This window comes from Rhinatrema bivittatum, chromosome 15 (genome assembly GCF_901001135.1).
Source record: "Rhinatrema bivittatum chromosome 15, aRhiBiv1.1, whole genome shotgun sequence".
NCBI lineage: Eukaryota > Metazoa > Chordata > Amphibia > Gymnophiona > Rhinatrematidae > Rhinatrema > Rhinatrema bivittatum.
This window is the reverse complement of record NC_042629.1, coordinates 59,014,582-59,030,332: the sequence shown is the minus strand read 5'-3', so window position 1 is coordinate 59,030,332 and position 15,751 is coordinate 59,014,582. Positions and strand designations below refer to the sequence as shown.

The 15,751-nt window shown below is 45.8% G+C and overlaps 1 protein-coding gene and 1 long non-coding RNA gene across 2 annotated transcripts in view; one reads left to right on the top strand and one right to left on the bottom strand.

The window, feature by feature from the left end:
• The window catches only part of LOC115076456, a 317,358-nt gene that overhangs the window by 236,155 nt on the left and 65,452 nt on the right, over positions 1-15,751 (top strand). The gene's annotated exons all lie outside the window — the stretch shown is intronic.
• LOC115076454 (alkaline phosphatase-like) overlaps positions 1-15,751 on the bottom strand; it is a 105,759-nt gene that overhangs the window by 38,407 nt on the left and 51,601 nt on the right. Inside the window, exon 7 of the mRNA XM_029577945.1 lies at positions 9,730-9,873. Within this exon, the coding sequence (XP_029433805.1) occupies positions 9,730-9,873 (144 nt within the window). The remainder of the gene's footprint in view (positions 1-9,729; positions 9,874-15,751) is intronic.

The window sequence follows — 15,751 nt, the reverse complement described above, 5'->3', positions numbered from 1 at the left end:
TGGCTCATTACTGGTCTGTTAATAACGAGGCTAAAGGTTTCTTCCGAATATATAGTTCAGTGTTTTCTGCATTGTACATGCAAGAGACCCCCTGCAGAGTAACTTTACTTCTGCTATGGATGGCGGGCAAGTCCAAAAAAAGCCCAAAAACCAACTAACCATATCGAAGGGGTGTAATGAGTCTGGGGTAACTGGGGGTTAGGCTATCAAACTTGGGGGGGGGGGGGTTTGGAGGACCTCTGTGTTAACTGTGTGAACTGGGAGCAAACTGGTAAAACTGGCAAATACATTGGCATGTGTCCCTTTTAAATTCCCCCCACTTATGCAGTAGAAGCGGGATTTGCGCACACAGGCGCGTGTCCACTTAAAATTCAGCACACAGGGGCACATGGCTAGACTATTTTATAACATATGTGCATATGTTATAAAATAGCCACATCCCTAGGCGCGGGCCGATGAATGCACGCACCTGTGTGCCCGCACACCGGTATGAAAGTTACCATCAATGGTGATTCCGCAGTTTTAATGTATTTGATGTCTGCGTTATATTGCTAATTTTTTATTTAGTTTGCTAGTTTAGATTTTAATCTGGACCTCAGTCTTTGATATATTATTTATTTTATTGTTTTAGAGAGAGATTTATGTTTATATATTTCATTTTATCATTAGTGATTGTTGGTTATGATATTTATTGAATCTTTTTGATTTACTATTGCTGAAATAAAATATTTATTAGACATGTCTTGCAAACCAAACCTCTTAGATGAGACACCAGGACAGGGTTGGAAAACAAATTTTTTGGACTAACATGAGAATTACCTGTAGGGCCTTATTAGGATCACTACTAAGGACTGTGACCTTGGAGCAAGGTCATGCAGTACAGAGTAGAGTAGAGGAATATACTATCTTGCCATGGCACCACCATGGGAGGTTGCTGAAATACGTTTATTCCTGCCTTCATATCATAGTACAACCCCCTAGAGTCTGTGTGGATTTTTAACTGGATTTTGAGAGAGCAGGAGCTTTTCTCCTCCTGTTCCCCATTATTTGATTTTTGGAAAGCCTTTTTTTTGGCACCAGAGCCTTGGTGAGCAGCCTAGGCATTGGTAGAAAGATTTGTTGCTAGTTCATTCCCCATGGTTACTGAACTATTTATCTGTTTGATGTCTTTAATTTGGAAGGAAGTTTTGTCTACCCTTCCTTCCCAGAGATGGAGGACAGAAGTTAACTAAGATCTCGCTCAAAGCCTCAGCTCCTCTAGGGCCTTGCCTCTTGTAAGACAGATCCTAGTAGTATTTTATTTTTGGAAGCCAAGAGTTTTATTTTTGTGGTTGGAGGTTTCTCCGAGGTTTTGGGGGCCTTTACACTTGACCTTGTATCAGTCAGCCAGACAGACTCAGTTGCCTTCTCGGCATATCTTTGAAGAAGGAGTGGATATCTATCTAGTGTCATACTAAGATGGAGGCTTGAAGGAGAAGAGCTACCAATCTGTGCTCGCCCAGTGACGACAGAGAAGAGGTGCTGACCTGGTACAATGAGGAAAGGAGAGAAGAAGACCAAGATCGATCAAGCAGTGGATCCAAGTTATGGAAGGTGAATACTTAAGAGAATTAGGAGAAACTTATTCACAATACCCAGGTACAGACCTAAAGGTCTGGGAGGGAACAGAGAGGAACCCAGGGAAGAACTCAAAAGGACGACATACACAGATTTGAATAAATGTATTCCTATAAAAAAAAATGCGATAAGAAAAAAATGTACACCATGCCAAATGCTTATTCAACAAGTGAATCAGTAAAGGTTATGCTGGAATACCATTCTGGAGTCCTGACTAGAATAGAATATATATAATGTCTGAATCATAAAGGTTTATTCTTCCCTCCTACAGAAAGACAGACAAAGACTTAGCCCAGGTACCGAGCGTGAATCCTTTCACCTAAAGAATATCCAACAGTGATGATGTCCATGAGCTGTAAAGAGCAATGTTTAAGGCCTGCTGAGGTTGACCCAGTTCTGGTTTTACCCCCTGGCATCCATGGGCTCATAGTCCTGTCTTTGTTATAGAAATTGGAACTGCAAGTCCATAAATGTAATGGGGAAAAACCAGAACTGGATCAACTTGTCAGGATTCACCTGGGTGAGGCAGAGACCTTCACTATAGACCTTGGGGAAAAAAAAAGTCACCATGAAGTTCGCAAAAGCTCCTGATAATTTAGAGCTGGTCTGGGCAAACAACATGAAGGCCGATCACCAACACCTGGCTGGATAGGTCGAGCATGGGAGCTCCTTAGTCTCTCATCCCAAAAAATTCTTCTGTACCGAATGTTGCTACAGCAGAGGTTACTCCTGCACTATAACGTTTGTTTCTTCATATCCTGAACCTTTTCTAAGCACCATAAAATCTTAATGAAACAAGGAGGGAATGGGTGATGACCATGATGTTCAGTGCCCTGTTTTAGCCTTGGTTCCCCAAAGTTATTTTGTCCCAATTAAGCCCTCCCTCCCTATAACCGAGGAGGCAAACTTTCAAATTGTGCGCTTTAATACAACGTTCACAGTCCCCGTGTACCCGCAGAATTTGCACCAATTTTCAAAAGGAAAAGTTCGCCCAGGCATGAAGAAGGAGAGGCCATGCCGTCAGCACTCACAAACCCATGGCGCTTTAGGCAGTCGCTTAGTTCGCCTAATTCTTCCACCCGCCCTGGTTGCTTGCATGCAACAAACAAGAAGTTTACCTGAACGGGTAACACAAGTCATTTCATTCAAAAACACAAGAAGTTTCAGCCAGAACTAATCCAGCCTAATTTCTAGGACACATGCATGGTTCACACATGTGCATGGATCAAAAAAATACCACCATCCCTCCTCTCCCCCGCCCCAACAGTCACAGGACACCAAAGAGAAAAGTGACTTAGGGGGGTGGGAGCAAGAGGAAACTAGAGGCTAGCTGTTTGGGCACTGGCCATGCTGGTATTGGTTACTATTTAGATTAATACAAAGCCTTAGGGTTAGACATGGGAAGGGAGGGGGACTGGGTGTGAACTAAGTGGGGGATCTTATTATGCTCGTCTGCCTAAGATGGTGGCATACAAATGAGAAAAAAAACAAGAAGAACTGCCTTGGGCGAGGAGACAGATCTTACAAGCAGCCAGGCTGGATGGCAGCTGGGATGTGTCCTTTGCAGCGTGGACAGACAGCTTGAGTTGGTTGGGTCTTTTTCTGCTGCCCCCTACTGTGATGCTGTGTTCTTAATTACAACCTTATTCACTGAAGGCCTATTTATTTATTCACCGGAAAGGCAGTTCCAGGATAGTTTATTATCTATTTAGGCTTTTCCCTTGAATAAAGCATTGGTAGGCAGAGGAATGTGACTGTGAAGAGCTGCTGTAGACATGAAATGCAATAAAATGGCAGAGGCTAATTAATGTCTCCCAACAGTTTCTCAGCACAGCCCTTTCAGGTCATCCCTCCTACTCTCTCTACCCTTGTTCTCCCCACAAACCGCTAATCCCTCCCCCCCTCCCCCCCAGAATGAAGCCTTCCAGCAAGCATCAGATTTAAAGGGACAGATTCTTGAACTACCGTAATCTGTCTTGGCTGCCACCAGCATAACAGCAGCAAGATACTCCAGGACACATAAATCAGCATATTCTGTAAACTGTGGTCAATGTGTCAAGTTTTAGTAACACAAATTCCCTTTGGAGCCATTAAATTGATACTTAAACAGAGACCTTGGTGGGGACATGCTACCACCGGGAGAAACTAATCAGTGCTAGTGCCTACAGAAGTAGGGTGTGGAGGAAGGGGAGAATGTAATCCAGGAATGGGTCTGTGCTTGGAGCCTGCAAACATTTCCTATAAAATAATCCCGCAGGTTATAATCTGGAACCAGCAGGCAGCCACCTCCGGCCTGGACTGCCTGAAGCACACTTCTACATGCCACCCAACCCGAACAATACCTTCTCTGGTGCTAAACTGAGGTGCGGGCACAAAGCCCACAAAATGAGAGAGAAGCCTTAGCACATCGGGATCAAAATGCTTTCCCCCGGGCTCACACAGAGAGCTGGCACTTCTGCAAAAACTGAAAATCGGTGCCCCGACAGCACCCAGCATCCCGCACAGCCAGGGGGTGCAGGAAACGGACGCTTGTCAGCTGAGCGTCCGTTTCCTGCACCCGACTGCCGGTTGTTGTTTTTTTTTTTTACTTTATTTAATTTTGGTTTTCCTCCTACTTAATATCGCAAAAATATTAAGTAGGAGACAGTACAGAAAAGCATTTTTTTCTGCTTTTTTGTACTGGCTTATGGAGCGCTCATCTATTAACGCCTGCTCCAGGCAGGCGCTAATTTCTTATCACTAAATGTGCGTCTTAGATGCACACTTTTTTTTTTTTTTTTTGCTTAGGGAGTGAATGCCTAAGAGCCTCAATCCCATGCATTTGCATGTGATGAGTGCTATTAGATTCACTCCGTGTTGGACCCCATTGTAGAGGTGCTAATCCCCTAGGTCTCTACTATCCAGTTGGTTCCTAGTTTAAGATCTAGGCTAAGATTGTAGGGATTTAGTAATTTGCAGACCTTCCCTGCAGGCACCTCCACAGATGCTTATCTGGATTGGTCAGCTGTGCACTATAAAAGCAGGCTGTGCGGGCAATGTGGCATTCGGAATTGGCTTTAGGCATTTTGACTTGCAGTTTTGAGTAGCTGGAGAGTTTGTTAGCGTGTTCCCTACCTGTTGGGTCCCGCAGCCTGATATAGGGGAAGTGTGTAGATTTGGAAGAGAAGGAGAGTAGCTGGAGAGATTTCCCATACCAGGGAACGACTCTGGCCGGGTCAGTACCCCCGGGTCTGGAAGGGGATGTCTTTGAGAGTGGAAGCGGAGTTTGGAGAGCTGTCTGTCCTGCTTGCCAGCCCTGCCTTGAGGGGTCCGGATAAGGGGCTGTGATTCCTTCTGCCTAACGAAGGGGGAACAGCAGTGACTTGACAGAGAAGAAAAGAAGTGGGGGTTTTTTTCACAAAGTTTTGTTCTTGTTGTTTAGAGAGGATTTTTTTTTTATTTATATTTTGCCACCAGTTCCTGCCCACTGAGAAGGAGGAGAGATTTTTGGATTTTGAATACTTTTTGGGACTTTATACTTCCAGAAATCCAGCTTTCATCAGCAGAGCCACCAGAAGCCCGTTCTCTAGCAGCCGGGAGAATGGGTCTTTACCTAGTGCTTGCCATCCTAAAGGACACTGACTTAGCTAATACACTGGGGGAAGGAGGTACTTTGGAACGGAGAATTTTTGCTGTGAATTGGATGTTGGGTATTTTTGGTTGTAGTAAAGTTTTGCTGAATATCCCACCAGTGTCCCCAGCGACTTCATTCCGAGTCAAAGGTGCCTTCAGGCAAGGACATGGGAATAGTGAGTACTCCTGAGAGGGCATCCAAAGAGAGACCGAGGGACCGAGTAGGGGTTCCCACCCCTGTGAGCCTAAGACCTCGGAGGTTTAACCTCCTCCCCCGCCGGAACAAACTCCGGCACACCAGGGCAAGTGGGACTGTGTTTGTACAGAGAATAGGGAGATCCTGGAGCAAAAGTGGCCCCGGGGACAACAGCGTGCCCCGGCATTCTGGGAGTTCCCCAAAGGGGGGGTGGGGGGGGCGGTTGTTGGACTGTTTTCCTATTTACGTATTACTTCTGGAAGCACATCGACACTTTTATCATAAAGAGGTCAGCATTCAAAAGATCTTTAACCTTCCTCAAATGCGGCTCCACGGCGTGCGTACCTTTAGCCAGCATTTCTTCTGGGCGTGTTTAAGTTGTGGGGGAGGAAACCAGCAGACGTACGTTTGAACATTCAAATATATGCGGGCTGGTTTGCCCACCCCCCCAAGATCCTTGTCTGCTCCCTGTTACACGGGGGTTGGGGGGAGAAGCACAGGGTCTCAGACGTGACAAGGAAGGGCAGGGGCCGGTGTGTAGTGCGCTTGTGGATTTTCAAACAGAAACAACGCGGGTAGTTCCTTTATGGAAACTGCCCCCAATGTTTTTGGGCGTATCGGTGCTAGTTTGATGTTACTCTTTGTCCCCTGGATCTGACAGGGTCCTTGTGCGCTTACATTGCGTCTTTTTTTTTTCTGTGATTTATTGCCCTATGAGTCTAGCTCTGGGACATCCAATGAAACATCCTAGGGTCGGGAGTCTTCTCTGTGAGCTGTGTTAAAGTTCTCGGTAGCTTGCTCCCTGTTGCAGCCGTGTTCTGAGATGCGGAATCGCAGGCTTTGCTTCTGCGCTGGGGAAGCGTACGTTTAGGTGCGCTGGTGCACTTCATGATGAAGCCTTCCCCTTTCCTCTCTGTCCCTTTCTCACCTGCCAAACCCCTGCTCCCTCTCTTTTTCTCCTCTCATTTAATTATCCCCGGGTAAAGGCAATTTGCTGAAACGTGGCCATGCGGGATTATTTTTGCAACTCTTGGTTTTTATTTTATTTTCCCATGCTCGTACCTTTGGCTTGTTTACATTTTGTATTTAATGAGTTATAATTCACTATCTCTCTGTTTCACAATGCCAGCATTCCCTTCCTTTACGTTATCGTAGGCCCCAGTTGAGTTCTCCTTCAAGTCATACCTAAGGATTCCCGATGCTTAGGCCAGGCTTTTCGGAGGCCCTTTCAGGCATCCACCACCCTTTCCGTGAAGAAATATTTTCTGACATTACCCTTGAGTCACTTCCATAGTAGAGAGTAAAACGTGATGCTGGGACACATCTCCCTAAGACTCATCCAGTCTGCCCAATTTAATCGCTGTGGCATTACTTAGGTCCCCTACACTATTTCATAGACAAGGATCCTCTGGGCTTAGCCCGGGTGTTCCTGAATTCTGTGACTGGTTTCGCTTCTACCGCCCCCACCGAGAGGCCCACCGCTCTTTCCCTGAAGGGATAGTTTTCAGCGTTACCCCTGAGCCTAACGCCTTTCAGCTTTGCTCTTCAATTTCCTTTTTGCTGGGGGGAAAAAAAAAAGTTTGCTTCTAGGGTGGGTTTATATCCTTTTGGAGGTAGGACCTCTAGAATCTGACACAATGCTCCAGGTGAGATCTCACCTACGACCTGCACACAGGCAGGGGTTTCTTGGTTTTAGAGGTGCTCCTCCTAACATTTTTTGCTTCCAGAATTTTATTGCTGATACCTCTTAGTGTGTGTGTTTTTTTTAATGAGGATTGTATTTCCTTTCCCATTGCTAGCTAATATCTCTGATAATTTTCAGGTTTGCTTTTTTAAGCATGGCTGTCTAGCTTAATTGGATTTGCATACAAGTTGATCTTTTCAGAAATGCTGTTTGCTACAAGTAGTAATCATCTGGACTTAACAATGTGTAGAATCAGTGATGTCCACTATATACAGAAAAGTAATATGACGTGATATGACGATTATTAATGATTGTTGTATGTGCAAGAGTGTAAATAAAGCTAAACCTCCCCGGAGATTGGCCAGGGAAATGCAGCAGATTGGTGATGGCAGGATAGCATCTGGAAAGGCCATGGGGATAGAGGAGGCCAGATGTTCAGGTAACAGGAATGATAGGATTGGTAATCAGTTAAGATTATTACAAAGCTTTATGGCCAACTCAGAGTATCCCAAAACGAGGACACAACTCCAAAAAGAAAGACAAAACGCAAGAAAGAAATGTGCACTAAATTTGCAGATATAAAGAGCAGAAATGAAGTTGAATATGCAAATGATTACGTATGAAAAAGGACTGCAAATACTGCAGCAGGCCCTGACATACCAATACCAGCTTCTACAGGGAAAACCCGACAAATACCTACACACTAGCAGAATACCTCGGCTCTGGCACCCGTGCAGAACACAGACCGTCTCCAAATACAGGATAACAGACCACAAATTACCAATGCGGAGACAAACTGAATGCAAAGCCTGTGAAGCCACTCTGTTTGCAGTCCAAAATTAGAGAGCTAGAAACAGAAATACATTTCCTCTTATACTAAGCAAAGTACAAAAATAGAAGGGATGCACATTCCCAAACCTGACATCATATAGTTTGTTCACACCATCTCCCCTGCTCCCCATTCTCATGCTCGAGCTCCCTACCCCCCATTGACCCCCCTCGCTCCCTGGCTAGGAAAATTTGGATTTTCAGTTCGTCTTTGCAAGTATGCAATATAGAGTACAGTATATTTAGAATTTAAGTGCAATAATTCCCTGCCCAAAAGAACTTACACTTATGTAGGATCCCTGCCACTACCCTCACAACCTTCTTACTATCCGTGGAGGTGCCCTACTCCTACTTTTTCGTTTTCCCATTCTCTCTTCCTCTTTGCACCTAAGCCCCTTACATCAACCCTGCCCAGCACCAGGTCCCTTTCCTCCAAGCTCAATCCTTCTTCCTCTCCCCACTGGCCAGCAGTAAGTCCTGGAGTCCCTCCTTCATGTCCCCCTCCTGTCCAGCAACAGCAGGATCCCAGGCCCCTCCCCCTGGTCAGCAGCAGGTATAGGACCCTCTTCCCAAGCCCCTCATGCCAGGTCTTGCTCCCCCACCCTCTCAGAGGTAGAGAGAGAGATTCTTTATAAGGCATCAAGCTAGGGTGAGAGAACATTGTAGAAATCTCATCTTTGTGTATCTTTCCTCATTCCAAATCACATCCAGTCTTCATTGATGTGTACTGTGCTGTTCGTACATCTGACTGGGCATGTAAAGCTGGCCCCAAAACCCTAGTCCACCATTAAAACCTCACCTCGAATTACTAAATGGCACTCCTACAGTGATATAAACAGACGACAATTATGTGTGAGGGGAAAAGGGGCGGGGCCGGGGCCGAAGCATGATTTCTGTGCACAAGCACACTGTGCGCAACTTTACTTCTGCTATGGATGGCGTGTAAGTAGTAAAATAAACAAAATATTGGCTACCGAATGAGGTTTGGATGTCTGGCCTAACAGGGTAAAAGGTAGACAAGGTAACAAGGGGGGGGGGGGGTTAGGAAGGCCGATTGGTTAACTGGGTGAACTGTGAAAGCGGGCTCCAGCGTTGGCGCGCATGTTTAGTAAAATCCCCTCCACTTACGAGAGCAAGGTGACATTTGCGCGCATCAGTATGAAAGTCGTGCACACATGAACGCGCAAATAGCCAATTTTAAAACACAGGGGTATACGTGCATATGTTTTAAAATCGCCACATTCATGTGCACGCACCGGGAAACATGTGCACATGTGCACCCACTCGCGGCTCTTAAAATGTACCTTTCTATCAAGTGGGACAATATTCGCCCGCCTCCAGTCCTGTCTCCAAGGGCCATCAACAGACATCGCCGAGCTCCCTACATATCCTCACCTGTATTCCACCCCACTCCCTAGCTTTGCCCACTTTCAGGTTTCTTAATTCCATACGATTTCTTAATTCCTCTGTTCCCCTAACAGCCATCCACGATCCTTCTATCCTGGCTTCAGTGAACAATGAACATACTTGTTTAGCATTTCTGCTTTTTCCTTGTTACCTTATACACTTTTTTTTTAATTCTCTTCTCATTCTTCCAATCTCCCCTCTGCTCTTTTCACTGACCTATGTTAAAGTCTTGCCTCCTTAGCAGTGTTCCCTGTCTCCAGCTGTCCCTTCCCTTTCACCCTTGTCCACACCACTCCCTCTTATTTGCCTAGGCCATGTCTTTTCTCCCATGTGGCCATCCTTCCTTACCCCTCCTCCCCCTTTCCACCCCCACAGCTTCTGTTACCTTATTTGCTGGTTTCTTTCTCACCCAGATGTGGGTGAGGTTCAAGCCATCCAGGCGTGTGCCATTTGCCTTCCCTTCCTCAGGGTACTCCACGTCCGGCGTGTTCTTGGGGTACATGTATTTCCTTCCACCTCCCAGGATCACCTGAAACAGAAAGAGTCGCATTAAGAGACGCCTCCCCTCTCCCTCCCCTCTCTCCTTCTGAGGTTACAGAATGACCTGTCCAGCGTCCGTCCCCCCCTTTCCCTTTACCAGATATGCCAGCCAAACTCTTGAAGAAGGGGTGGGTATAAAGCAGCTTAGCCCTCAGGTTTGCTGAGAAGTGTGACTGCCTAATAGGGAGATTGCTAGGAATGGGCGTGGAAATCCTACACTTTCCTGGAGAAGCTTAGACCAGGATAGCTACAGCTGGAAAACCTCCTGAAGATGTCACGCAGGTTGAAATTATCAGCGTATTGAACCAGCCTGACACTGGCTCTTATGAGTAAAATCCATGTGAAGATCTAAGTGCCAAGTCAGCCTCGGACTGTAGTTATTTGGCAGACAGTGGAGCCAAGAGTGCTCCATTGGTGCGAGCCAGACTGTGATTTGTTTGATGTGACTGAGTGGAGAAGATCTCACTGGGCAACAATTAGTAGGAGAAGGGGAGACCTATCATTTGGGGGAATCCACAGTGTATCTGCCTATGGGGCAAAAATACTACAGTCTCATTGAAAAAGTTTAGGTGTACTCCCAAATGCACACGTGGGAGTGGTGTTTAGGCAGTGAGAGCATTGTCTCACCATGATGTCAGGACATGCGACTCCTGGCTCTCTTGTCTCATGCCACTTTTCGTGCCTCGCTGATAGTGCCATCTCCCCTTTTGCTGTTTTGCCTCCTTGGCTTGAACAGTGGGCCTGTAGCATTCCTGCTGTTGTCACGTAGCCGCCACATCTCTTCCCTGTGTGGTCCTAGCACCGCCGGAATCCATCTTACAACAAATGATACTGTTTGCCAGTACTGCCTGCCCCTCGCCCCGACAGTGGATCCACAGGACCAAAAGCTTCGACAAATCGGGATGTGGGACTATCATAAGCAAGCTGGTTTCAGCCTCCAAGCTGCAAGCCTGTGTCTGCTGCTGTTTGACCTAAAATACAATCTCCCTAAAGTGCCATTGCCAATACTTCACTCAAGAATGCAAAAAACTGCTTTGTTTTAGGGCTTGCAGTTTTCACCTGAAGATGCATCAGAATGAGCAATCTGCCGTCTCAGCCAAATGAGGAGCGCGAGAGGGGTCGGACTGAATACTGCTGGATTTGAAATGTTTTGGGCCTCAGAAGCACCCTTACTAAGGTTATTTGATTTTGCTGTACTACACTGGATGGTGCAGGAAACTGCTGTAAGTGCTTAATGCAAATTCTACTTCATTTCTTAAGTAAAATCCTTGGGAAGAATCATCAATGTGTGGAAATATAAATTTTTGGCTATGGGTAAAGAGTGAAGGGGTTTTTCCTGCTGGCGAGCCTCAAGCTCATATCACTGAACTGTTGGAATAGCTCCAGCTTTACAGGAATTTTGAAGTCAAAGCAAATTGCAACTCTGCCACCTAAATGGAGACTACAGTGGTTACAGAATCACCAGGTGGTCCTCCTCTCTTTCCAAGGTGACAGAATTAGCTGACAGGCTTCCCCTCCGTGGTCAGTGGTACATATTTAATACTGAGGCAGATTTCACTGACTGTAGGAGAGCTACAGGAATGGAAACTCATCATCCCTCCATCCATATCACAGACAAAGATCCCCGTCTGAATACAGATCTCCACAGGCAGCTGAAGTTTCCCATCTTGTGTCTCATTTCAAGCTTGAAAAGTCCTGACATCAAAAGACTGGGAGAGGGTTGAGAGCTGAAAACTTTGCTCATCTTCCCTGCCCCCCCCCCCCCCACCCGGTCTGCCCCCAAATTGTCAGAATTTGATCCTCTTCTATGTACGAACCAGTGCAGACTGTATGCCTAGGAGCACGCCAGGGGTCTGTCTCTGCAAAACGCACAAGGGATTGCGTTTCAAACAGCAGGATGCCAAGTGGCTATTTTTAAATGAAAAAAAAAACAAATTTTGGAAGCCCAGCAATGGGACTTATTGAAAGGAATCGCTCATGTTCCAAGATGCATCACATTCCGAGCATTTTCTTTCAGCACCAATCTATAATTATTAGTTACTGATCCATATAATTACTCCCAGCCCTCTGCGAGGGAAGGGGATGTTCAGTTTGTCAAAATATTGTGTAAAAAACAGGTCTTAATCACAGGGTTGGTTTCCTTTGCTTTTATTTGCCAAAGGCAGATTATGAATACTTGTTGGTAGACCCAATCCACTCACCACCTTAAGCGGGCTCCATGTATCCAGCAAATATGGATGTGCTCTCTATCAAAGAATAGATCTCATCTAGCCTAAACCTCCAGCAAAATCCTTGAGGATTCCCAGGAAAAAAGAAAACTGGAGCAGCCTCCTTCTGCTAACTTAACAGTTCTCTCTGCATGGTAATTCAGAGCAAGACAAAAAAAACAAACAAATCCACCACTGAGCCAATGTAGTCAATTCTGCAAGAATGGAAATAATATCCTTCTCAACTGTAAATATGCTGATTCGATCCAAATTGCTGGGTGAGCACGTTTCACTTTACAGTTATATCAGATGCCAACTGGTAGAGTGATTTTGGATACGCTTGGCATGTTCCAAAACCGATGCCCAAGATGCTGAGTTAGAAAAAATGGATCGGTTGAACTTGGTGGCCTTAAATGACCACCATAAAAGTCCATCTTTTACACCCCTACTGGAGTCCTGCATAAACGATTCACAAATCACCTGTATACATCTGAATCTGTGGATCTCACCAACAGTTTCTAGCAGCTGAACCACTAAACACAAAAGCAACTTTACAGCAGAGAGAAACCCACCGCAGATGCCACACGGGAAGGCCCACCGGTACGGACGAGGATGCAGAGCCTGTAGCTTCTAGATCGAGGTGGCTCGGAGGACTGAGCTAAGTAAGGATGGCAGGCCATTCACCTCCCAAGACTAGAGGGACCCGGAAACTGGCACAGGGCTAGAAACAGAGAATACGACAACAGGCAAAGCCCATCAGGCCCATCTTGGGTCTGTGCTGTCTGTTCTCTTCCTGCCACACTACCGCACGGGGATGCAGAGCCTTTCACCTCCAGGACTGAAACGCTCAGGGACGAGCACACAGACATGGAGCCTTTTGATCTCAAAGATGGTACCGATTGCAACTAAGGCCTCTGGTTTTCTGTGACACTTTGTGGGTAGAGTCTGCAGCAAGGGTTAATACAGTTTTGGAGATTTTATAGCACTCTTACATGAATCGGCACAGAGCTGCACAGTACCTAACATGCAACACAGCCAAATTGATAGCAAATCTGAATTCTTAAATATGCTTTATTTAAAAAATAAAACAGATAGCTTTGTAACCTTGTTGCTTTGTTATTTCTCTTCTTTCTCCTCCCTTTTGTGTATTTTTGTTGTTGTGTTTTTGGCCCAGTAGTTTCCTCCTTGGTTAACCAGAACCGGCTACTATCGAGCAGCAGAACTAGGAGGCTTCATTCACAATGATCTGCAAGGGTTTTCCACTTCTGTACAGCCCGCTTCCAACTCGCTCAGCTCGCTCATTCCCTCCCAAACCCGGTAATCATGGACCCGAAGTCCAGCCAGTAGGTGTCGCTGTTGCACAATGACCCAGATCCCGACTCCCAGAGAATGGGAAAGCTGCCTCCACCACAATACTGGCAATGTTCCCTCCAAGGTGCCCACGTGGCACCAGCTGTGTGCACCGCAAACCAGGCTGATCAGCCTGTAGCGCCACGCCCTTACTATTCTCCAGGACCTGGAAGGAGTGGCGGGATCATGTCCCACTGCTGCCAGCAGCGCAGATCTCCTGGGCCAGCACTGCCTGGCTACTGATCTTGTGCATCATGGGTTCAACTGGGACGTGCCATTTCGCGAGTTTAGAAAATGTAGGGGGGGGGGGGGGAGAGTAAGGAGAGGGCAGAAGGCAGATGCTGAGGAATTGTGAGGGAAAAGAGCAGGGGACAGATGCTGTGAACGAGAACAAAAAGGTAGGGCACGGAAGCCAGGAAAGGGGAAAAGGGGGTCAATTTATTTTTCAAAGAATTGCTCAGTGCTTCACTTAGGTACTTAAATCTAGAAGCCTGTCACTGAAAATCAGCAAGAGGCAGCTAACTTTTTTCCCTTGTAGCCCCTCACTTTAAGCACTTAAATTTAGGTGATCAGCCCTATTCTATTTTCAGAGGGGTCGAATTAGATGTCTAACTCCCTAATTTATGTATCAAAACCCGTCAAAGACTGATTCCCTGGTGACTGAAGCCCCTGATTGCAGGGCCCCAGAGCTGCATGACCCCCCCCCCCCCCCACCCCCTATTACTGCAATGAATGATCGGACTGGGAGAGGATCTAAAATTTGGTAATTGCACATGGAAGTTCAGGGCACCGGTGGTCCAAAGGAGCAGGTTAAAAAAAAAACAAAAAAACCCACACACTGAAAAATATTAATTTCTATTCACACAGGGTGAATATTAGCGCTCATGTGATGTTTCGAAATAATTGCTTAGTCCAGCTCATAACAAATGCTGTTTTCTTTGAGTTAAATTTACACAACGCTAGTAAAGGATGTATGGGTGGTGAATCTCGAAATCTAGAATCGGCACGTGTTAGCAGAGCGTTGGTAAATATATAACAGCATTTAGCAGCTCAGACTTGGGGACAAAGGCTAACAGTTTGGAAGAAATGAGGTATTTATATATTTTTTTCTCCTCTAAATTAGTGATGAATTTAAATTGCAAAGTTGTAATCATTAACTCTGAGTGACCCCGCGAACAGCAGGCTGCAGGAGCGGGACAACCCCCACAGCCTGTGGAAGCCAGTGGCACATGTCGGCGATGCTGACAGTCATCTCCGATGGCCCGGAAGGGCCGTGAGGAAGCCACGGATTTGCTGCGATGGTCTGAGAGGGGTATCAAAGGAAATGTGAGGAAGCTTACAATCTGGGAGCATTTAGAAACCGTTCCGCTACAATCAGGCAGGCTTTCACCATTAAACTTTAAATTAGCCACATCTGCTGACTAAAGATGCCGAGGAGGGTTAGCCTAGTGGTTAGAGCACAGCAGGATGCAGACCAGGGAAGCCAGGGTTCAAATGGCGGTGATGATCCTTGTGAGCTTGAGCGAATCACTTCACCCTGTAGTGACAGATACAAAATTAGGGGGTCGCGTTTGCAAGGAGGTGCTAGGGTCCCTTGCACGCCCCTAGTGCCCCCTCGCTGGTTGTATAGGCGCTAATTAATCCCCTTATGCAATAAGGGGATTAGCACTTGCCCTTTTCTGTACCTTTTCTAATTCTGCTATATCTTTCTTGAGATGTGGTGACCAGAACTGCACACAATATTCAAGATGAGGTTGCACCATGGAGCGATACAGAGGCATTGTGATATTCTCTGTTTTATTCTCCATTCCTTTCCTAATAATCCCTAGCATTTGATTTGCTTTCTTGGCTGCTGCTGTACACTGAACAGACAAATTAAACATATCAACGATTACGCTTAGATTCTTTTCCTGAGCCGTAACTCCTAATGTGGATCCTTGCATTGTGTAGCTATAATTTGGGTTACTCTTTCCTAAGTGCATCACTTTGCACTTGTCTACATTGAATTTCAATTGCTATTTGCATGCTCAGTCTCTTAATTTTACAAGGCTCTCTTGCAATTTCTCACAAGCCTCTTCTGATTTAACAGCTTTGAATAATTTTGTGTCATCGGCTTATCTGATAACCTCAATTGCTGTTCTCATTTCCAGGTCATTTATGAATATATTACAAAGCATCGGTCCCAGAACAGATCCCTATCCCATGACTTTTTAAATTCCTAAGAAATCTCTCATGAGGGACTTTGCCAAATGCTTTCTGGAAACATAGACACAATATATCAACTTACTCCCCTTTATGCACATATTTATT